This window comes from Brachyistius frenatus, unplaced genomic scaffold, assembly GCF_029030835.1.
Source record: "Brachyistius frenatus isolate BFR_SWC_R1_liver_20210118 unplaced genomic scaffold, ASM2903083v1 Contig_162, whole genome shotgun sequence".
Taxonomy (NCBI): domain Eukaryota; kingdom Metazoa; phylum Chordata; class Actinopteri; family Embiotocidae; genus Brachyistius; species Brachyistius frenatus.
The window spans coordinates 574,362-597,879 of record NW_027210761.1 but is presented as its reverse complement, the minus strand read 5'-3'; the positions used below and the strand labels follow the sequence as shown (position 1 = coordinate 597,879).

General features: G+C 40.0%; 1 protein-coding gene across 1 annotated transcript; it reads right to left on the bottom strand.

Annotated features, from left to right (window-relative positions):
• Window positions 1–13,412: 13,412 nt before the first annotated feature.
• Window positions 13,413–23,052, bottom strand: LOC138631671 (T-cell differentiation antigen CD6-like). Its single transcript, XM_069716762.1, has 13 exons — window positions 22,940–23,052; window positions 21,974–22,063; window positions 20,304–20,585; window positions 19,512–19,826; window positions 18,734–19,048; window positions 17,844–17,903; window positions 17,561–17,704; window positions 17,158–17,274; window positions 16,877–16,999; window positions 16,578–16,649; window positions 16,115–16,288; window positions 15,425–15,520; window positions 13,413–15,347 (listed from the first exon to the last, which is right to left on the bottom strand). Exons 1-13 carry the CDS (start codon window positions 22,989–22,991, stop codon window positions 15,304–15,306), a joined length of 1,884 nt encoding a protein of 627 aa, XP_069572863.1. The 5' UTR covers window positions 22,992–23,052; the 3' UTR covers window positions 13,413–15,303.
• Window positions 23,053–23,518: the final 466 nt, after the last annotated feature.

Below are 23,518 nucleotides of genomic sequence, written 5' to 3'. Positions count from 1 at the left end.
CAGAAATGGACTAATCTACACCAACACTTACACCTTCAGTGCATTTTAAATTTCACACAGTATTAAACACGGGTCCCGATAAATGTGTTTTTCTTACCATCTTCGACGAGGATTGAGCAACTTTGCACCCAAATAATAATACTCAAAAAGATAAAGCGATGAAACGTGCGTCGACAGCCAGATGCTGAAGGGATAAATGCCGCCCTGACATTTAAAACTGCTCCTTGAGGAGTCAAACTCTAAAGAAACAAACAAATACACTGTAAAACACACAAACAACAATAAATAAGATGAAATTTTAAGTCCAAACAACATGACTCCAGTTCAGTGATTGTAAATGATCAGTGCATCGACTTGCTTTAGGACTCACTCTGCCCCCCAGAGGACAAAGACTTTGCTAAATATAGCCAGTCAAAACCAGCAATACGAACAACTCTAAAATCTCATCAAAGTAGAAAGTTAATAATTCATCACGTGTTTGATTTTTCAGGTTGGTTAGAAACTGCAAAGACAGAAAAATCATATGGCAGAAAAAAAAGTTTGAAATTCAGACTAAACCCGTAAAAAAAACTGACCGTTTTTTCTTTTCAGTGCTCCGGAAAAGTTGTTCCTTTGGAGATGAATAGATTTTTACTGAAGAATATTTTGATTTTATCTCGAGCTGCATGAATATCTGCAAAGTAACTGAAGTCAGAATATAAATGTGGAGGAATAAAAATAAAATGATTTCATTAAGTTCTAGATCAACTTTACATGATTAAAATAACATCTCTGAGCAAACTCCACCCATTAAAAGTTAAAACCAAGTAAATGAAAGTTCTTTAACTTTTTTCAATGTCAAGAGTGAAACTTTAAGGTCTATTTTTTTCTTAGAAATGTACAAAAAAAACAGAATAAATGTGTTTTGTCAATGAAAAGAAAAACGTTAAATTGAATTCCGTTTGCTTCAGTTTTTCGTCTTCGTCTGACTCTCGTTCTGAAAATCAGACATTGAGGGATCCTCTGAGGTGCCGGACTCTTTTTTTTTTTTTTTTTTTTTTAACACCTTGTTAAATGAGTTGCAGGTGCAATCAGCGAGATAACAGCACTTTCAAACCCTCGACACAATAAGCCTCCTCACTGTAATTTATTCCCCTTAAAGAAATGTGGGGGCGAGCGGCGTTGGGGCAGAGGAGGCGGTGGAGGGGGGGGGGGTAGTGAGTCTTTGGGTCAATAAAAATCAAAAAAGCAGTTATTGACTTTGAAGCCCTTTGCCGTTTGAGGGAAACCCAAAACTGGGCCGATTGTGGCGAGCCGGTCTGGTTGAGGCCGGAGAGGAAATGCAGTGTGACACTAACAGGCTGAAGGAGGAAGTGTTGATGGACTGAATTAAACAAGGAGGGGGGAGAGGGGCCGAAGGGGGGAGGGTAGGAGGGGGGGGGCGGCGGGAGGGTTTCTGTGGGGGCATGACACTAATGTTTTCCATTGACAGGACGGAAAAGCCCCGCTGCTATGCCACACACACACACACACAGTCATAAATTCATGCATTTATTCACAGGGAAGGTCCACTCCGAGCTGGCAGCGGGGGCACTTTCCCATGCATACTTCCAGAAGTACACACAAACATTTAAAGTGAAAAGTGAAAGATCCCTCCGATCAGCATTTACCAAATTCATAGTTTCCCAAAGAGGTCTGATTAAAGTCTGAAAAATGCCCATCATTCGCCTGGATAGAAAAATAATAATAATAAAGATTTAGACGTATTTCGGGGCTACTGTGACTCGGAGGTACACAAGCTGTCTGTTTCCAATTATGGCTTTTAAGCAGTTTGAGGAAATGTGTGGTAACTTCAAGAGGAAATATTTCACATGTCATGGATGTAATAGAGGAGCATTGTACTTTGTATAAACTGCTGGATCTGGGTTTTATCTCCACAGGAAAGACGGAAAAAAAAAAAAAAATGCAGCAGCGAAAACAAAGAAGTAGTAAAATGTGGAAGGAGTGCTGACGGGAAACGAGCAGAGGCTAAATGACGGTTTGCACTTAAAAAGTTTCTTGTTTTTGGTTCTCTAATGTATCTAACAGTGATTTCCGAAGATCATTCAAAGCAGCGGTAGGAAGTGCATGAGTCAAATACTGACATGCAACATTACAGCATTCACAGTAATTGATTTGTAGAATTACAGGACAGCAAAACTAAACAAAAGGTGCACGCGGTGGTGGAGTGGCAAAGACAAAACAGGCTTCCTTCGAAATATAAATCAGGCAGCAAATTACTGGGAATTCCTGGCAAACCACTTTTTAAGGCCCCTTTGAAGGTGATGCGATGAGCTTTAGATGTAAAAGGTCGTTTCACTGCTGCATAACAATAAATACAGTGTTGTGTATTTACTCGTCAAGTTCTTTGCAGACCCTGTTTGTTTGAACATGTAGAGTAAAAAGTAATTCATGAACGTACTGGTACATCAAAGGAACCCCGCGGACGAGCATTCAAAACATTCATGAATTATATGTTTTTTCTCTCTTGAAGTTTATTGTTTGATGTTGTTCAAAATAGTTCAGTAAAGACACATAATACCAAGAGCAGCAACCTTATAATAATAGTTTCTTTTACATTTTTCATTTGAACGGTGTCATAACATGAAGCAAAACTATACACGAATCAGAAGTTTTGCTGCTTTCCAGAAAGATATTCTGTTACATTCAATTTATATTTGTATTATTTGTACATCTGTATCAAATTCAATGCAAAATCTACACGAGACTGTCAATGACAAACCAAAATGACCTATTTAAGCACATATTTAAGTACTTAAGTTTCCACGTTTTTATTTCCAACATATTCTATCACACTATATTGACAAATTTCTGTTATGTTTGAGCTTTTTATCTCCATAAATACAGTGAATGCTGTAGCTTCCTGTCGTGCAGCGGGAACCGCATTCGTTACTGTATTTATAACGTGATTTTCATTGTTGCTGTGGTTTTACTGATGATAGTTGAATTGTTTCTACCTTTATCTGTGCCAGCGCTGCGATGAAAGCCTGTTTTGATCTGTAAGCCACTTTTCATATCTGGATTTGGGGGGCGCATGGCATGGGAGAGGTCAGCGTTTATAGGCATTAACACCCAGTCAGAAAAGACCTCCCACCGCATGTGCATTCATCTAATAAGGCAGGTTTACTCGAGGTCCTTCGCTCTCCGGGCCTTGATAAGGTTGTCAATGAGCTGATCATTTCTCGAAGGTCTGCCTGTGAGCGGCAGCTGAATTTCAAAAAGGCCAAAGCAGAAAAAGAAAGCATTAAAAGAGAACTACAAAATTAAAATCTTTTATTCGGCTTGTCGTGGATTTGCTCGATAATTTGCTCAATATTAATTAAAAACAATGTCTTGTTGTCAAACTTCGGTTAATCCCTGTAATCTGTCAGACGGGATCACATCTGCGGAGCGAAAGCTGAATTTTAGAAGTGGCCTGGAGTCGCACGCTGAGGCTCTGCAGCCAAAACGGCAACGTGTCGAGGCCTCTCGAAGAATTTTGCTTTCTGTGCTGGTATGAGGAATCAAACTTCATCCTTTTACAGACAAGAGCGTCTTTTTAAAACAAAATAATAATAATGTAGGTATTCCTGCTAAAGTGCAAGCAAAGTTTAAAGTTACCGGCCTTTTTGTTTTATGCATATTTCATTCATGAAAATATGTGACTTTTTCAGACGGTTGGTGTCAAGTTTCAGCCGATTCTCCGCGGACACAACAACACTGGTCGATCGTTGAAAGTTTTCCAAACGACCTCGTGTAGTCGTAGTAATTACAACAGGAGCAGTGAAGGAAGTCAGGTGTCGTACTACAAAGACTGACGACGTCCGCGGAGGAGGAGGCTGACGATCGGACAGATCAAACACAGGATGTTCGACCGGGAGATCGCTGTTTGTGTCCCGATATGAATCCGAAGGTCGACATTGACTTATCCTAACTTCTAACGTAATGTATTTAACGTAGGCTACGTCATGTAAGTTACTAACTAGTTATAAACTAACTCACCTTAAACCGCGAATTTTTAAACTTAACCAAACTGCGTCGGTTTAACTACGGGTTTGTCATTGTTACCATGACGACAAAGGTTGGAGCGTACGCCTATCGCCGACACCCTCCGATGGTCAAATTACCGATTCTGTCGTTTAGCTGTGACGACATGTCGGTCCTGTAGAGGGCGCTACAAATGCTCATTTCTGTTGTTTTGGGAGTCGTTACAAATCGACCTGCTGCGCCGTTTGAGAACCTGTTGCTTATTTTTTTAGTTTTAAACTGAAAAACTATAACAAATTTAAATACAAATCTTTCTATGAAATCTATTGGCAGGTATTTTATTAAACACACAAACACTGTTCAGATAAATGTAACATGTTCTTTTTCTGATGCTGTTAAAGAGCAGCACAGAAAATATCTGCTTTTCTAAAAAAAAAAAAGGAAATTACCCAGTGATCTTTTTAACACTTACAGATAAGAACCATCTTAATAAAAATATTCAGTCTGCTGCGCAATAAAAAAAAAACATTTCTAACATGTTTCTCAAGGTACGCCTCCTTTTTCCTAATTCAAACACAAAATTGCCCAAATTTAAAGTTCACCTCCCGACTCAGCTGGTACGACATGAAAATAAAGAGGTTGTATTTGCTAGCATTGATGCTACCTCGGCAAATGGCAAATATGCTTTACTTGTGCTTTTTGCACAAAAGAAATGACAAATTGTTCATGCAAAGTTCTTGAAGAGTAAATTATGGTACAAATTCCAGGTAATGATTACAGTTTTTAACCCAACAGAGAATGTACACGCGTTACGGAGGTGAAGGCAGGAGTTGTTTTTCTAATAAAGTGTGTTTGTGCGGCATCGGTGACTGAACAAAATGATCATCATCCCCCCCCCCCCGACTGGATCAGAGCGCTCCGGTGGCAGTGACCCCGGCTCCCCTCCTTCACCTTTAGGTGTTGATTGCTTTTAGACCCCTAAATCTAGATTGAGGGCTTTTCCCATGGAGATTAGATGATCTGGTTTAAAGCTGTTTCAACAGGTCGCTTGTGAGGGGTCAAAAGGTCAATTACATAGTAGTGCCTAATGGTAGCAAATAACGTCAATCACCTTAAACGGACCAGCGGCGAGACTTGCGCCTGAATTTGGGATGGAATGTGGAGAATCCAGGGGTTAAGCTGGTGGCACGGAGCGGCTGATCCGACACACACACACACACACACACACACACACACACACACACACACACACACACACACACACACACACACACTGACACACAGATCCTCGACTTGAAGCTGGCCGAGCTCACTCACCATCACCGTGCCATGCTATCAGTCTTGCAGTGATCTCATTCAGTCTGAACAACACACATCCCGTAACCGTGGAGATCACAAGTTGAACGTGTCACCTCCACCAATCGGATGCTTGCCGCTACGTTTATTTAGTCTTTTTTTTTTTATTATTTTTTTTAGTATTTTAGTATTTAAAGCAAATATGTGAATTATTCGCTGCTGGTTTTTAATCGTATGTTAGAGAAGAGGAGGAAAGAAGAAACTGTCATCATGAAAGCAACACACTCAGTGGCTGCTGTTGCGGCTGTAAAACAGCAGATAAATGCTAAATGACGTGAAAGGTGTTCCAAACCCCGTGAAATGGCTCGATTCACTTTTAGCATTTAATCCATTCGGTCAGATATTTGGAAAGTCTAGAATATTTAATAATTTGATTCCCTTTAGATTAGCATAGGGCTTAAACTGGAAGGCAGCCAAGGTCAATCAGAAGAAGTTTCTGGCTCTGCAGTTTCTGTTTTCATTCATCTGGCCGGTACGGGACCTTCGTTTCTGGTGGCGATAGCTTCAATCTGCATTATGTGAACTCATTTGGTTTAAATGCAACAGACGTTCATTTATATGTAAAAGTCCCATGTAAAATAATGCCGACTTTTGTTTTCAGACAGGACACGAACAGTGTTTATTGTGTTCGACCCATTAATACGATTTTGACTTCCTTGTGTTATGGACCCTCCAACTCTTTATACCTCACCCGACTTCCTCTTTTGCTCCCGTCATCATTAATACGACCACTAAAAGTCACGATTAAAGTGACCTTCCAGCCTATTCTAGGTGCAGTCTGCCCAGTCTGAAGCAAAATTACGGTCATGATGACATTCGGGCCATTTAATAAGCTGGTAACATTCAAATCGGGTGGTTTTCAAGGTAAAATATTTGCCAATGTGATAATTTTGTGTACAGTTGATAATAAGACATCAACTCTTGCTGTCCTTCTTCACTTCTACACCCCTCTTTGTTCCAGCTAAGGTGAAATATTCGTCCTCTGCATGAAGAGCCTGACTGAATGAGAGCTGTGTTGGCGCAAACGCCTGCCGTTCACATTTACGCACACGATTTGTTAAAGCTGTCCCAAAATGACTCTGTAATTAATTACCTCGCCCGGGGCTCACAAACAAATGACGATGCTGTGTAACCACGGCAACAGAGATGACTCATTCCCACAGCGAGCCTTCACCTGCTGCCTGATGTGCTGCCTGCAGTTTTTCCTCTGCATTTAGGGAAATGGTGCCAGTAACCCTCGCTGACACAGATCAGTGTGTTCATAGTGTTTGTGTTTGGTTTTCCTTTATTGGAAATTAGTAATAAGAAGCGGAGCCAATTGATTAATTATAAATGAGCCAGAGGAAGCCAGGATGCCAAGTTTTCATATGCGAACCCTCGTCAGGTTATAAAAACACATTTTAAAAGGCCAATTTTTTTTCTACTTATGCCATGTAGGAATACTTTATAGTGGCTACACCGGGAGTTCTAGGTTTTTCAAAAGTCCAAGTGAGTTCCTCTGCGTGTTGCAGAAGACACTGAGTTAATATGATTTTCCTCCGACCGCGTCTCAGATGTGAGAATCTGTCCTTGATGGTGAAGTGTCCATCAAAGGTGATTTCTCCTACAGGTGACTCGCCATCTCGACTCCGGGGTCAAAAAAACCTGGTGTCATGTGACATTGCGATATGAAATATTTCTGTTTTACATTACCTTGCACTTAAATAGAGGTTAGCTGTAAATGAAATTTGAGCCGCACCCCGTAATGGCGGCAGCATTCAGCAGCAGTTTAACTAACAAGGCTAATGTCAGCTTGCCAATACATATATCCAAATACTTTCACTGTACACACCGAAAACTCATGAAATACACAACGCAAAGACACTTTCCCACTCACTTAGCTCACTTACAGGTGAATTTGCCGTCACATTTAGCAGAAAAGAAGGTAATAACATGTTAATTGACAGAAAAAAAAGTTTCAACTTACCAGTTTAAATCAACCAAAAACAGAATCCATCGACATAAACTGAGCATGAACATAATTCCTCTGAGAATTTTGGAAAAAAAACAATCGTTATGTTACGCAAAACTTGTTGCTTTTCTCCTATATTTTCCTTCCTTTTCTAGCTTGGGAGGTTTCTGTCACTTAATCTCCAGCTGCTTCTAGCAGGCTCTTTTTTATTTTTATTTTTTTTAGCAGCGCTGTATTTCCACGATTAGCTGGATTTATTAAAGGAACAACACCAAAAGTTAAACAGGATTAAAATTATGGCTATTAAGTGTGGCAAGTTTCATTCCTATCCATTCAGCATTTGTCAAAATTATTTAATCTAGACAAAAGCACAGAACAACACCGTTAGTGTGGCTTTTTAATTTTTTCTTAGAATCTGTTTAACCACAACAAAGTTTGAAAATATGGAGAGTTTTGGGATTCACACGGTGTTTCATTACTCCGTTTTAAATGGAAATTGTCAAAACAGTCAAAGCGCTTAGCGAGACCAAACAAGTGAGCTTTTACTGTGATTAAATCATGAGCCACGTTTTCTGGTTTGTTTCTGTCATTTTCATTTTTGAGACATTAAAGTGAAAAAGCACTCACCTTATTAAATTTGGTCCCTCCTCATTTTAAACTCAAGAAAAGAAAGAAAGAAAAAGAAGAAGAAGAATTGTGCCAAGTGAATAGGAAAGCAAATAAATGTGTTTCGGTTTTTAATTTAGGATGACAAAATGAAGTCAATATTTGGTCACCAGAAATTAAGTCATTACAACTGCCAACACTTAACTGCAATTCAGCTGCCTACCTGGGAAATAAAAAAATTGCTACAGTCATACAGAATAAATTTGTAGAAAATAAACAGAAAAAGCATGAGTCATATATGTGCAAGAATAAAGTGTAAATTCATCCATTTGCTGATTTTTTTTTTTTTTAATTGACCAAAAACAAAGGACAGGGATGACTGTGGAAAAATATGAAGTTCTTACAAGCAGTAAAATTCTTGTAAAGACAAATCAGAAACAGACGAATAGGCTACAAAATCAAATCTAACACATAGCTGTAGTGCATCAGTTCATGATTACAAAGCTCACCTGCCAGCACACCTGATCCTCATTCACCTTAATCAGCCTCTCTGCAGGTATATACCTGCCCACTAACATGGATCAGCTGCTCTACTTCAGCGGGTCACTCTGTCTGCCGTTAACAATGACCAAGAACATCTTATTTTACTCATCATTCCTACTTTTAAAACCTGTGTTTCACCTAGCCCTATTTAAAGATTAAAAAAAACATACAGTCAGTGCTGTAAAAGCTGCTGTCTGGTGTCACATGTCTGAACCGCAGCAGGTTGGTACATTTACAGCACCACACTGCTGCAGAAGAAAAAACTTCTCCGCAGAGCTCCGAACTTAAACAGCTGCTCTCCGTCCACTCGACTCGACAGTTTTCTTATTCAGCCTGAACGCTGGAGGTCTTTTGACTGAATGCCACGAATTCACAGAGTAACAAATGACATCAGCTCATTGTTTCTGAGCAATGCGTCAAACTACCTTTTATATTCTTTTTATTTATCTTGTTAATCAAGCAGTGGTGATGTGGAGTGAAACCTGCGAACCGTCGATGAGAGTTCAGTCTAAACTTTGGCTTTTACTTTGGCGCACTCAGTTTAAGTTGTCATCACATTTTCCTATTTCTATTCAGGGTTATACATTGTTTTGTTTTTTTCTTTGACCTTTTGTGAAGCACATTGTTATGAATCTTTTCAACATCAATCTGTAGTATTTTCAATAATAAATCAGAATTTTTAGAAACCTTCAAATCAACTGCAAAACCCAAAATAAACTCTGTAGTTACTACTTTGAAATTCTTTGTTGTGTTTATTCTGTTAAATGTAGAGTAAAATTCTCTGTAATATTTATTTTAAAATTTTGCCCACACTGCTATGAATAAGGCAACTCTTTTTAATTTATTTTTTGTCTGCTAAAAGTAGTCCATTTTAAATATACAGAGCAAAAAAAAGCCCTTCTGTAATCAGCCTATAAAACATTCACCAAGTGTTTGTTTTCAAATCCCAGTAAAAACTACAGAGGACGTGACCTCCGTGTCCTGAGAGAGGACTTCAAGTGCTCATAATGTTTCCGTTTTCCTTCATTATTCTCTAATTTTATCCATCTGTTAAAGTTTCTGAGAAACGTTTGTTGTGTAATGCATCACAAATTATCACAGGACCTTTCTGATTGACACCAATAACAAATAAGTGAAGCGTTTCTGGTGCAAACATGTACAGTATGCCATCTTTTACCGTGTGGCGCGCGCACACACACGCACACACACTGTTTGTATCTGCGAGATTTTTGTTTCCATGCCTCCCTTGGACTGAAAACGCCTTCCACTGGGAACAGCACACTGCAATCAGGCCCGGTTTATGGCAGCCAATCTGCCATTCAGTGAACACCAAAGATTGATGACACCTGCCCTGACTGACTGGTACGCGGAGCGAGAGGTCGCTGTCTGACATGCACCGCACACTCATAAAACCCAGTCCATCTGGTCGAAGACAAACAAGGAAATGTGTCCATAAATTCTTAGTTGCTTGAGAAATTTGATGTTGGACAAGTGAAGGAGAGGAGAGAAATCAGCCTGATGAAACTGGCAGCGTTTCTCCCAACCAGCTGGAAACCGCTGCACCTCCTTGTTTCCTCCAGTCATGTTGCCCCTTTGACCCGCTGACCAGACTACTTACATTAACTAGACACAATGTATTCTCCCATGAATGCAGCGTTAACCATCACAGGCTCCCATTGACACTCAAACGGAAGTATTTTTACAGCCTCCAAGCACCACTGAACAAGTTTAAAAGCAGCTTAATTGCAGCGTTGACCTGACTGGCAGCTACATGAATGTGTCTTGGTGGGGAAGAGGCCACAGACTGTTAACTGCAGCGAGGTGCTAAGAGAAAAAAAAAGGTTAATGAGCGAAACGCTGCGCTGCCAGGACGGCTTTCAAGTCGGGATTCATTTCTGTATACAGACTCATAAATGTGTGGGAGAGAAACGAAACGTACGGCGGTTGTGAGGGCCAAAATGCAACAAAAACAAACCAACAAAACTCCACTGAAAAAAAGTCCTTCCAAAGTTCTCAGTAACGACTGGTTGAGTTCAAATGATTTACCAAATAGGTTTAAAGCATTCAGATGTGAGAAGGGTCTTAGCAAGTAAAGAGAGTAACATGTAAATCAGTTACCAGGAAACATCTAGAACTAAAACAGGAAGCATCACAAGCCGACATCATTTCTAAAAGAATTACGGTTTAAGAAGTGCAAAAGACAAATCTTTCTCTTTTAATAAGGTCGGATATTATTCATGCCCTACATATGTTAAAGTATGTGTCCTAGAATTTGTAATATTCAAACCGTGGAAAGTGCTGCTGTCTGTTGCCTCACATCATAATCAGATCCAATCTAGCTCCAACTATCCAATAAGAGCAGAGCGTGCACAACAGGTCCTCGCTAAACGGTTACTGCTAGATTGGATCAGCGGGAGGGTTGCATGCTCTCCTCTACACTTAATGGGGATTGGTTGTTTCTTTGTCAGTAAACGGATCCCTAACCCCAAACCAAAAGTGAAGAGTTAAAATGCAATACCACCGAGGGCCACTAGGGGTTGGTTTCAAAAAAGGCTCATGCGCTATAGACTCTTGTTCAACTTCTCTCGTGAAATACAAAGTCAATAAATTGTTTCTGCAAGTCATTATGGTGTCATTCACTAAACGCACTCCTTCTCATTAGTTATCCGGTGGTCCATCTGAAAATAATCACATCATTGATTAGATAATAGGCTTCAAAAAGAGGCATGTTTGTGCTATTTAATTGACGGGCCTGTGGTGCAGTCAGGTTTCCACTATAGGTGGGCGGGGCATAATGTTCTCAGGTTCCCAATCAGATCAAGCAAGATCTTAATTTAGCAGTGTTTTCTCAAAGTTATTTCTTTTATTTTGTTGTGTATTCACAGCCATAGGATATACAGCAGAAGAACTATATATTTATCAAAAAAGAGGTTCATTATCAGAAGTGCTGTGCTCTGTAATAAGTAGTTGTTTGATTTTTTTTTTTTAAATTTTTTTTTAATATATTCTGCCCAGTATCTTTGTCTTGGCTCCTCAGGGCCATCGTAGTAACAGCCAGTCATGACAGAGTCTCACATTTCTTCTGCAGCAAACACCTAAATTCAACAAGTGTTTTATTCTTAGTTTTCATACTCCCACTGTGATAAACACCGCAAACTTTACACAACCAAACCACGCCGCTCAAATGCTTGTCTGGTACAGTAGTAACAGGAAATGAGGTAATGAGGGCCTCTCTGGGAGTGCACACCACGGAGAGTGAAGCGCTGACCCGTGGCAACCCAGACAGGTCCACTGAACTTTAAAGGTGAATTGGATCAGGGCCCCTGCCCGGCCACTCAGCTAAAAACCTTCTGATGAGGGCTTAGCAGCGGCAGTGAAAGCAACCTAATGAGTGACGAGTAATCAACACTATTACCGGGCCTCGCCAGTGCACCTACGCTTCAGCTCAGCAGGCTGTAATGTCGTTTACAGCCAAACTGCAGGCTGATTTGCTGTGAGGGCGACTAATCAAGAGAAGGGAATATTGGTTAATTTAATGGCTTTAGTATAAATCTCTGCCACTGCTCGGCCAAAGGAAAAAAGGCTTTGATTAATGAGCTGAAGTGGATTTTTCGCCCACGTCTGTAACCATCTGGGGCTCTATCTAAACGGATGACCTCACTGTATTTCACTGGCTACGGTCCATCCTGCAACATGTCCCTGGCAATCAAAGAGCAGTGCCAACACAGAGGCCAAGTCAAGAGCAAACTCTACAAAGTCACAGTGAAGTAAAACACTAGTTGACATGTCAGAGTTGATCTTTTTATTGTTGTTGTAAAGGAATCTCGCTTCAAGAATTTTTTTGTAACGATCCAGAAATAGAAAAGGTTGTTTTCAGTAAAAAAAAAAAACAAGTTATAAATGCATCTTCCTTTTATTTCTCAGGAGTAAACTAATGATGCATGGATGCAAACTATCCACATTTTAGATGAAAATTCATCACAAGATTCACGGTGACTTTATAAAGGGTAAAAAAAAGAAAAAAGAGTTAAGGTACCATTTATTGATGTCAATGTTTTCAAAAGTTTAATTTATTTTAGCAGAAAAATATAAAAACACAATCATCAAACATCATAAAAGAACAAAACATGTATGAAAGCTAAAACCTCAGGAAAAAGTTAGTGACGATTGACTTTAGAATATTTTACCACAAAAATGTCAAATAGCCAAAAAAACTAGTTCAGACTCCCATTATTGCTGGATTCTTTAGATCAAATTTTACTGGAGGACAATAAACCTGCAAACAGCCCACAACACGAGCTGCAGCTGTAATTTCAGGCATGTTCTCCGTATCGTTTGCAGGCAGGTACTGTTGTCTCCAGGCCTGCTGCACCACAGAGTTCAAAAGTTTAAACTCGGCCAGGATCTGTTGTCGGAACACTTTAAGCAACTTATGGACTTATGGAGCCGTAATCCTTTGTGTGTAACTGATTTAATGAACAAAGTAAAATCAGAGGGTTGATCTTGTAATCCGGCAAATACTCCGAGCTACTTAAAATACTAGCGTGCTACATTTCTTTCCCCTTGATGTTAATCGGGACTATAAATCCACAGATTCTAAGATTCTGACTTATCAATCTTCAGAGCAGAATAAAACAAAAGCAAACTGTTGGAGGAGGATCTGCGATATATCATACTGCATACTTTTAGATGGAATCTCTGTTAAGTGGTGTGCGGGTTGGTGTAAGCGCCGAATTCTCCGGCATGTGAAAGAGATTGAGTTTCATAAGGAGATCTGGTCGTTAATTCGCCTGTTTATCTCGATGGCGAGCTCTGGACTAAATTTGAGAGTAATATATGATTCTCCCAGACACGTTTTATCTTTGCCGACCTCTCCATCTACCTCCTTTTCTCCTCAGCTTCGCCCCCCTCCCTCCCCCCAAATCCTCTCTCTTCCCCACACACCCCAACACACACTCCTCCTCCTCTGCTTTGCCAAATACTTTCCAGTCGAAAAACAACCATTTCTGCTGGTTATCAGTCTAATGCATCATCACTCCCACTTCTCACGTCGGCTGAGCTGAAGCTAATCCATGTTTATCCCCGAATTCACCACCCGCTATTAAAAGTTTTACAGTGCCTTGAAGCAGTTTGTCATATTAACTTCTTGAAAACAAGACATCCCTCTGATTCGAGGCATCACTCTGGATCAGTAGGAAGCCTTGATGCTCTGCAGCTGCTGCAGATGTAATGGACCAAGAAGAGCCGTGCCAGGTCTGGTTTCAAACCGCACTGACGGTTTATGTTGGCCCCTGATCAGGAGCCAGAGTTTCCCCTCTCAGACTCCTTCACAGTGCCTTTGTTTTGACTTCTCTATCGCTCGGCACAGATAGGTGTTTGTCACAAACGGTTACAAGCTGGACAACATCGCTTTGGCAAACATTTTATGGTTTAACAAGTTGTTGTTTTTTTCTTTAGTTTACATGACAGGACATCTCAACTCTCAGGGACGTGAATCTTAGAAGTCACCTACAAGCTTGTAGTGCCACCTTGTGGTCGATCTCAGTAGTTTGATTACCCTGGTACGAAAGGAAGATGTGTTGCAGACAAGTGCACATTATTAGCCAAAAGTATGTGGACAGATAGTTTTGCGTATGTTTGGTCTGGGGTTGTTTATTATGGTTGGACTGGACCTTTTAGTTTCCACTGAAATGCTTTCCAGTTTGGTGTGCAACAGTTTGACTGGCCTGCAGGAAGCTCCAACTTCAACTAACATCTTGGCGATAAACTGGAGTGCCAACAGCAAACTAGACCAACAACAGACTTGTATATTTTCACTGGCTAATGCAGATGAGTGAGAGGTTATTTTCAAATGCATTTGAATATAAAACAGAGTTTATTTGTAATGAAATATGCTTTATAACTAATAAAGCGTTGCCTTATGGCTCAACATGAGTATCTGACCTACTGAAGCTGTTAAAGAAGCACATCATGTCCATCGTTTAAATGACGAACAATATGGGTGAAATGTTTGTGTGTCCACATACTTTTGGCCATGCAGTGCACATCAGTTATCAGAGATTATTTTTGAACTAAATAGTTTGATTGTATTTATAGCCACTGGAAGAAATGTGGCAAACTTTAGCACATTATATGGCTACAAAATTATTATTATAGAAAACTGCTTTGCAGTTTAAAAGCATACATATGTTACAGTTGTTCTAATACATTAGCTGAATGTTTGCGTTTGATTCCCTGCCTTTTGGTTTAAAGTGATTTCACGTCACTCAAAAAATGAATTTGCAGAGACTTGAAACTTGCTTTACATCGCTAATCCATCACAGTGAATATTTACTAGTTAAAGGTTACACTGGAAAAAACGATTTATCCCTTTCATTGTGATGGATTAGCTGCAGAAAGTCAATTAACTTTCAAAGCCTCAACAACTGTTCATTGAATTTATACGATTGTGGTTCTCAGGAAACATTAATTTGATAAACTCAAGGTCAAACGTCAGCCACATTTGGTTGAAACTCTTCTTTCAAAAGGCATTTCAGTGTTTTAACTCCTGCAAATATTATCTGTAGTCAATCAAATACTGTTGAAACAAGGATTATATGCTTTAACTTTGACTTTTCAACCATCTTAAGTCTAGATTTAACCGAAATATACGTCTTTTAGCCCACAATTGACCAAATTAACGTTTACCGGGTTTTCTCAGTCTACTCAGCAGTTTAGTCTCACAGTACGCGTTTCCTTTCTCAAACACTCTCCTCTGTCACTCTCAGTCTCTGTGACCTGGCGTTGCCTCCTCCGGTTGCCAGGGAGCTGTTGGATGTCATCGTAGTTATCCTCACAGGGTTTTAGTCGGGGCTCACGGGCGAGTAAAGGGGGCCGTCGTCATCATCTAATCATCAGACAATAATGTTCATCAGCAGATGGTAGATGTGTTACTTTTCCATAAGATGGTTTTATGAAATTTACCTGAACTCTGCAGGTTTGGTGCTTCTCCAGAAAGTTGATCACGTGAATAAAATGAGGGGTCAAAGGTCGCAGCAGACGACTGGCCCAGTCCAGGATCTGTAGTTTGTGAGATTGCCACATCTAAATACTCCTTCCAATGAAAGTCAAGTTTTTAAACTTGACTAACTGTTCAAGTGTTGTTTTTTTTAATACGCTAGCTGACCAAATGGTCAATGTCATGACTGAGTTTTTCCACTTCGGAGCTGCAGTAACAATCTGACAGTCACAAAAGCACAAATTCAGACAGTTTCATACGTCACATACCAAATGAAAAGAAATCCCATCAGCTTGCTGAGTGGAGCTCTCAAAGAAGAAGCCGGGTGCAGCTACATATCATATTTTGGATGCTAATTTTCACTGCTTTCAAAATGATGGTACAGAAGTGTTGTTTTACAAAAGGATAAATTGTGACGCTCCACATAACACCAGTACATGCGGTAAAATGACACCAACGGAAGCCGTTTTCTCGATTGCTTTCACCCCCGATTCCTCCCCCTGATCCACTTTAACCCTCAGCTTGGAGATCTATAGAAGAGCAGACCTCCGAGCAGTATTCATAATGTATTAGGAAAAGATGTCCCCAAGCAATTTACCCATGTACACTAAACTCCTTATATGCAGACTATCAAAAGAGCAATGAGCTGGACTGACCGGGGGTGGCAATGACGTAGCTGTTGTTTACGTTTTCGTAGCATTCGTCAGAGGAGGTGCTGGAGGTATCGAACGAGTCCACAGAGATCTTTGACACTCTAGAATACTGAGGATCTGTGGGGCCACTGTTACAGCTCGTAAAGGCTGCCATCGCTTCCTTTGAGTGATGAGGGCCTGAAAATTAGATGGAAAAAACATCAAATTAAAAGATAAAGAATAATTAGAAAACAGACAACTAAAATAATCTCTTGTACAGTTGTACTTTGTTTTATATTGTATTTTTTTGTTGACGTTTCAGATTAGGTTTAAAGTTTTGTGTGTGTGTGTGTGTGTGTGTGTGTGTGTGTGTGTGTGTGTGTGTGTGTGTGTGTGTGTGTGTGTGTGTGTGCGCGCGCGTGTTTAAGATCTGCAAAGTCTAACATCTTTGTCTTTGTGAATTCTTTGCAAACTATCAGTGACTCACCTTCTTCAAAGAGGCTATCAAGACCTGAAGGCCTCATCAAAGAGTTAACGTCAGTTCTGTACCGCTGAGAATCTGGATACGAAAAGACATGATGCAAAATCTTAATCCTGCAAACATTCAGTGCAAACAGCATTGATCTGCAACACACACACACACACTGCAAACACACACACACACACACACACACACACCCGGTGGAGCACCTTCAACCGCAAAATGCAGAAACGCTTTGAGACAAAGCAGCAAAGACAGAGACACTAAACACAATTAGAGAAGAAGAATAAAAGAACGTAGCTCACTCCGAAAAGTCGATAAACAGGCAGACGGGTCATTGTTGGGGTCATACTGCTCATAGTCTGTATCTACTGACGTGCTATCAACACTACTTAGCTGGGTCCACAGATACCTGGGGTCGGAGACGGCTTTTGGAGGCAGAAAAAAAAGAGATGCTTTGTAGATGCTGCACAAATTGCAACTTTCTCACCATTGTGCATGTAAATAAATAAATAAATATTTCAGGGGTTTAAAGAAAGAAAAGGCAGAAAAAAAACACAAGATGCTCAAGTGTTCGTCCACTGACCATCAGTCTGCGACGGGTTGGCGGTGACTTTGACGAGATCGACAGCGTCTTTGTAGTTGTTTTGATGATGTTCAAAGGACGGTCGTGTGTTGGTGCGCGTCTGCTGGAGTAAATAAGCTGTGCACAGATAAAACACGATGTAGAGAATTACTGCGGGAGATCTTTGACTGCTGATGCATATGAACATTTTTAAAGTGTCTAGAGTTAACTTTTAAATTGAGGAAGTCCCTGGGGTTCAAGGCACAAAGACACTGTCGCTGGTTTGAGTCCAAAGGTGGACTTAAAATAATAAAATAAAATAATATTTTCAAAATAAAATGTTGTCTGCCCAAGTTAGAAAAAAGCTGGGCAAAGATGTTAACACTCCTGAGAACAGCACAGTTAAGACGTGATGAGAACCAACCGTGTCGCTTTCTGTAATGGCAGCAGAGCACTGTGTTTGTGATGAGGAGCACGAGGAGTATGAGACACAGAGTGATGGCAGCGAGGAGCTCCGGAGGCGGGAAGAGCAAACCGTCAGCAGCAGCAGCGACGACTGTGGCTCTTACTGGGAGGAACAGAGAAGAAAATATACACCATTTATACAGCAGATACATCAATTTCTGGTAGTTTATTCAAGACTCATAAGGAAAGTAATATTTTAAATACCAATTATTATTTGATAAAATACAATCTTAAATATTTACCTGCTGTTTCGTCAGTCGTTACAGTTGTGGCTGTGGTGGCTGCAGAAAGCCCGAGAGAACCTGCAGGACAAAAAAAAAATTAAAATAAATAAAATGGACGGTGGCGTTATAGGTTGCAGTGAGCCAAAGATTTGTCACAATGCTATCTAACTTCAGTGGTTAGCACTGCTGCCTTTCAGACAGAAGGTTTGGGGATTGATCCCTACCTTTGTCATGACTTAAGAAAAAAAATCATGTAAATTTTGACTTTGAAAATGCCGGTCATTTTTTTAACAACATGCCAAAGCATGACTTTTGCTCACTTTTTGGCCACCACGCCACGGAACCACCGATCGACAAAAACAAATTATTTTGATAACTTTTAATTCCAAACATGTTAAGAGTGCACAGACTAAATTTCAAGTCGGTCCGACAAAATCTGTAGGAGGAGGTTGTTAAAGTACATGTGTGAATCGCCAAAAATGGCGAGTAAATTCAAAATGGTGGACTTCCTGTTCAGTTGACATAATGGTGTGTTGGAACTTTTTTGTACATCCCGGTGTGATACACATGTCCACTGAATTTTGTGCATCTAGGTAAATGTAGCCGCCGGGGCATCTCTTTAGGGTGCGCTAGTGAGCCATTTGGCCACGCCCACTCGCGACTCCACTAAAATACAAAATTTTTCGCCGGGAGAGAGGGGTGTACCAACTTTCATGAGTTTTTGAATATGATAAAGCCTCCAAAAATTCTGTTGTTTACGGAGAATCATAATAATCACTTGAATAACAATAGGGTGCTCGAGCCCTAAATATGATCAATACAACATTTCAATCCAAATTATTAATTGTTGCCTTGTACAAAGCCAAAACTTTATGAACGACCACAAATACAAAAACTGTGACACTCACCGTTACAGATGACACCAGATGCTTTTGAGGTCAAGCACAGATGCGGGTGGTTGATGATCTCTTTGCACTTCCACAGACTCTGCACGTTTGGATTGCATGCGTAGAAATACAGACCCGCGGTGTTGTGGGTTAACGAAGGAACAAACCGGCTGAAATTCTTGGGTTCTGCTCCGCACTGCAGCATGGAGCACACCATGGAGGCCATGGCTTTATTCCAGCAGTTATCGCACACCGTCCCCCAGCTGCCGTTGCGGTGGATCTCCACCTTACCAGAGCAGCGGTCCAGACCTCCGTTCAGTCTGACGGCTTTCATCTCTGCACAGAGACACACAGAGGAAAATAACATTAACATTTTCTGCAATAGATTAATAGGAGTCAAATATTCCCCTGTGAGCCGTGAGGAGGTTTTAGATTCAACCACTTACTTGTGATAAAATCACCACAAGGTGCCTTGACATTTCTTCTGTGGTAATTTTAAGAACACTTACAGGTGGCTGTTGGTATTTCATGGGCATTTCATATTTTTAGATGATATATATTTGACAAACAAAAATAAATGAATTTATTTAGCAAGTTGAATTTTTCCACATGTAAGAAATGGTTTCTTCCACCTGAACAATGATTTTTGTGATTTTTGAATTATTATGACTTTACATTAAGAATCAAGAATGAAGTCTCATGTCCAACTTTTTAATTTTGTTAATTCACTCCGTGTTTAAAATAATTTTCTGTTTTTTTTTATGGATGCATGAGTACAAGTTTTGAATTAGACTGTGACCTGAGCACACGACACCGGCGTCCTCTTTGTGTCCACAGTCGGGCTCGTCCTGTGTACCCGGACAGGCCCACAGGTTCTCCTCTCTGCCCGTACAGTTCAGGTCGTCCAGGTGGATGGGGCCTCTGCCCGGGGGGAAGGAGCCGGCCTGACCCGTCACGTTGAGGGCGTAACCGCAGCCCAGCTGGGCGCAAACCACGTCGGCGTCCCTCAGGTCCCACTGGTCGTCGCACACGGTGCCCCATTCCCCATTTCTCCATAACTCCACCCGTCCGGCACACCGGTCCGAGCCTCCTGCCAGCTGCACAGCCTGGTGGCCTGAAAACGACATAATAACGCTGTTTATAAAGGTCACAGTTAGCCTGGAAAAATGTTTCACGAAAGCTTATTTGATCATCATAAAATCAAAAGATTGAAAACCATTAGAAAACCGTATCTGACGGCATTGATCACCTTTCTGATGAACAATCTCAAGGTGTCGATATTGGATTTAAAGTTGTACACGACTATTTAAATGTTAGAAATTAAATGAGTTCACTTTGGGGAGCTGCACAAAGAAGAAAAGAAAAAGAGACTGTGATATGTAGCATTGAGTTGGAAGTTCATTTTATGGAAAACGCTCAATAAAAAGAGCAGAATTTTTAAATCAATGTTACTTTAGGTTTTGTTTAAAACATTGTAAATTGATAAATGGTTAAAATATTACAGCTTATGACTTTTTGTAAAAACTTAATTAATTCCATTTTAATACTTTATAAACATATTTTTGTGTCAGACATTGGAGAAAAGCCTCACCACAAAGGGTTGCACTGATCACAGCGCAGTTATTGCCCACACTCTGTGAGCAGTTCTGCAGGCGTCCATCCTGGTACAAACAGTGATGATAGCAGCTGGTGTTGGGAGGTGAGCTGGTTTTAGTCACATCATAGACGCTGCCACAGCCGAGATCCTGACAGATCTGTTCAGCCAACATATCAGCAGAGTGGGACGTCAGAGCCACCACGTTACTGCTCCCGTTTCCAGGCATCCGGAGAGTCCAGCTGCATTTACCGCCAAGGTGGTGAACATAAGGGTCACCTGAGGACAATCAGAAACGAAGTGTTTTCAGGTGATGAGGATTCCTGTAAAACTCACCTGGTATATCTGAGCGTTGTCTCACTGGCACCTTTCAGACTATGTCTAATTTCTTTCCTTTTAAATATGAGAACTTTTAGAATCAGGCCACAAAGGAAATATTTTGTTTGAAATAACCAATAAATTCATAATATTTTGTGAGGATAATAATAATAATAATAATAATAAATTGTGCTTCAGGTTACAGTGTGTTTCTTTGTCCATGCAAAAATAGGAGCTTCCATTACAAGCTTTTCTTTTTCTTTTACTGACAACAATAATTTAACATCGTCTTTCAGAAGCTTATTACATTTTTTTTTTTTTTTTTTAAATAACATGTTATAAAATGGTGAATATGAATGGTCTTGGATTGCAAATGGTCCGACATGAGGGGGCCGTCAGTTGATGTCATTCACCTTTCAGACTTTAAAAGCTGGCCGATGTGTTCACTCTTTCTCCTCCTTCTTTTGGCGTCAGTGTTATTTTTGTGTATGCAATTGCAACAACTCCACAGCACATGACACAATTGTTTTAATTGACTGTCTTGCCTGGTTTCCCTATCTGTCACATTCTCTTATGCCTTTGTATATGTTCTGTTGGAGTTGTTTTCCTATTGTGAGGTATTTTCTGCCCATTTACTAAACAACACTGTGTGACTTAACCTGGTAATCAAACTATTTTCTGTCTACTATATTGTTTGCCATGAAATGGTCTCAGATGTGACTTTTAACTTCCAGACATTTACCACATTCTATTGTATTAGGTGGTTTTCTGTTTATCATGCACATCCTACGCCTTTGTTGCAGGTCACAACCCTCCTTCCCCCACGTTTCCTCTTTGTAGCTCTACTGTAAACAACACCATGAAAATAATCTTCTGAAAGGTGCACAGAAAAACAGAGGAAAATGAAGACAAGTGTTTCCATAAAAAAAAAAATTGAAAATACAGAAGAAATTGCCATTATATTCTGATAACCACATTCCAATATTGTAATTCTGAGGTCGAGTTTACCAGAATGAAATGTGTCTGGGACAAAACCTTGTTGAGGATGCAACTGTGCTCGAAGCCACACAGATACCGAAAGCATGAAAGTTTTCTTGCAGAGCAAGGCGGGGTCTGCGTGGGAGAGAGCTGTGCTATCTCAGTTTAATATGCACCTGCAAAATTCACCCAATATGTGTTTCTAAGCAGGTCACCCCCACATCCTGTGACAGTCACAGTGAGAATATTCAGACAGCAACTACATGGAGCTTATCCTAACCTAGCCTAGACCAAAATAAAAGTGTATAAAACTCTGCTTTAATTGTGTGTTTGTATACGTGTGTGTAAGATTAATTTAACATCTCACTTACTGCTGAACTTCTCCTGTAGCTTGGTATTGTTTGCCTCTGCTCTCACATGGACATCAGCTGGGTCTGTTTGAGTGGATGAGTTTTGAAAAGCTAAAATGAAGAAGGAAAAAGTACTTTTTACTTTCACTGTCAGGAACAGAATAAGCATCAGACTGATCCAGTCCTTTAGAGGCTTCTCACCAGTAGACCACATCTAAAACATTCATTACGGGACTTGACCACGCTTCACATTATGGTTTTAAGGAAGCCATGTGATGTGGTTGAGCCATCACACCCATGATGGTATGAGAAGTCCTTCTGTCAACCTTGAAAACTAACCTTATGTTTCCCCACTCAAGTGCCCAAATAAAAAGATTTAAAATGGTTCAAAAACAACCAGGAAGTTGTTTGTAAGGTTGTGCCAGAAGAGTCGAGTGAACGATGAAACATTAGGTGTAAAAAACAAAGCTTAAAAATTTTGAAATAAGATTAAAAAAGTAGATTACATGCAAATCATTATAAGATACCCTTCATCTTGAAACCAGTCCTGTTTATTTCTCTGTAATTTCAGTCTTTAAAAATTATTACAAGGAAAAGGGCTTATCAAGTGAAAACGATGCACCCATGAAGAGAAAGCGAAGAGAGTTTGTATAACTCAACCACACGAGGCTTTAACATTGCTTAAGTAAGCTACTGGAGTATTCATCCTTAATACACTGGCATTTGTCTTACGATAAATAGTGTCCAAAAAAACCAGTTAAATACAGTAACTAGAAAACATTACTTTACTGACAATTACTGTACACCTTTTTATTGTTTGAGAGAGTGCCTCAAATAAAATGTGAAAAATAGCCTAAACTTTTGGTAATGACATGTAATATAAATCAAATATGTAAAGGTCTTATTTACAGTTTACATTAATACAGCCTAAGTTCAGATCAGCTTGTGAAAATAAAGTTTTAAAATGTATAAAACTGCAAACATTACCTTGACAAAGACAGCTCAGCTGCACCATTAAGATGTATTTCACCACCTTCATGTTGTTGACAGAAAGAGGGAAAATATATTCTCTTGTCTTAGAGCTGTAACTCAAACCCTCTCAAAAGTTGAACTCAAATCTACTGAGCCTGTTTGCACAAAGTGGTTTCCTTTTTTCATCCATGATATTTGACTGACAAAACCTCCCACATGTTGCGTCATAAAGAGAAGCAAAGACTTCAAGGCTTTGTCACTGATTTCTTGCTCATATACATAATAATACTATCAATAGTAATACATTTATTTGTATAGCATATTTCATGCAATGATTGCCACTCCATGTGCTTTACATGTAGAACACCAAGATACAGTCAAAGGTCAATAAAATTATAGAAAGTTAAGACTGAAGCAAAGAGAGCATAAAATAATAAAGGGTGAAATCAAAACAGAGGCGGGGTTACACCAAGGAAGAGAACAAAACTTTAAGGTTGTAATGAGAACTATGAACTATGGCTATAATAAACATGTATGGATTCACACGGTAGTAATTGATGAGCGCTTATATAGGATTATTTGTATCCGATTTAC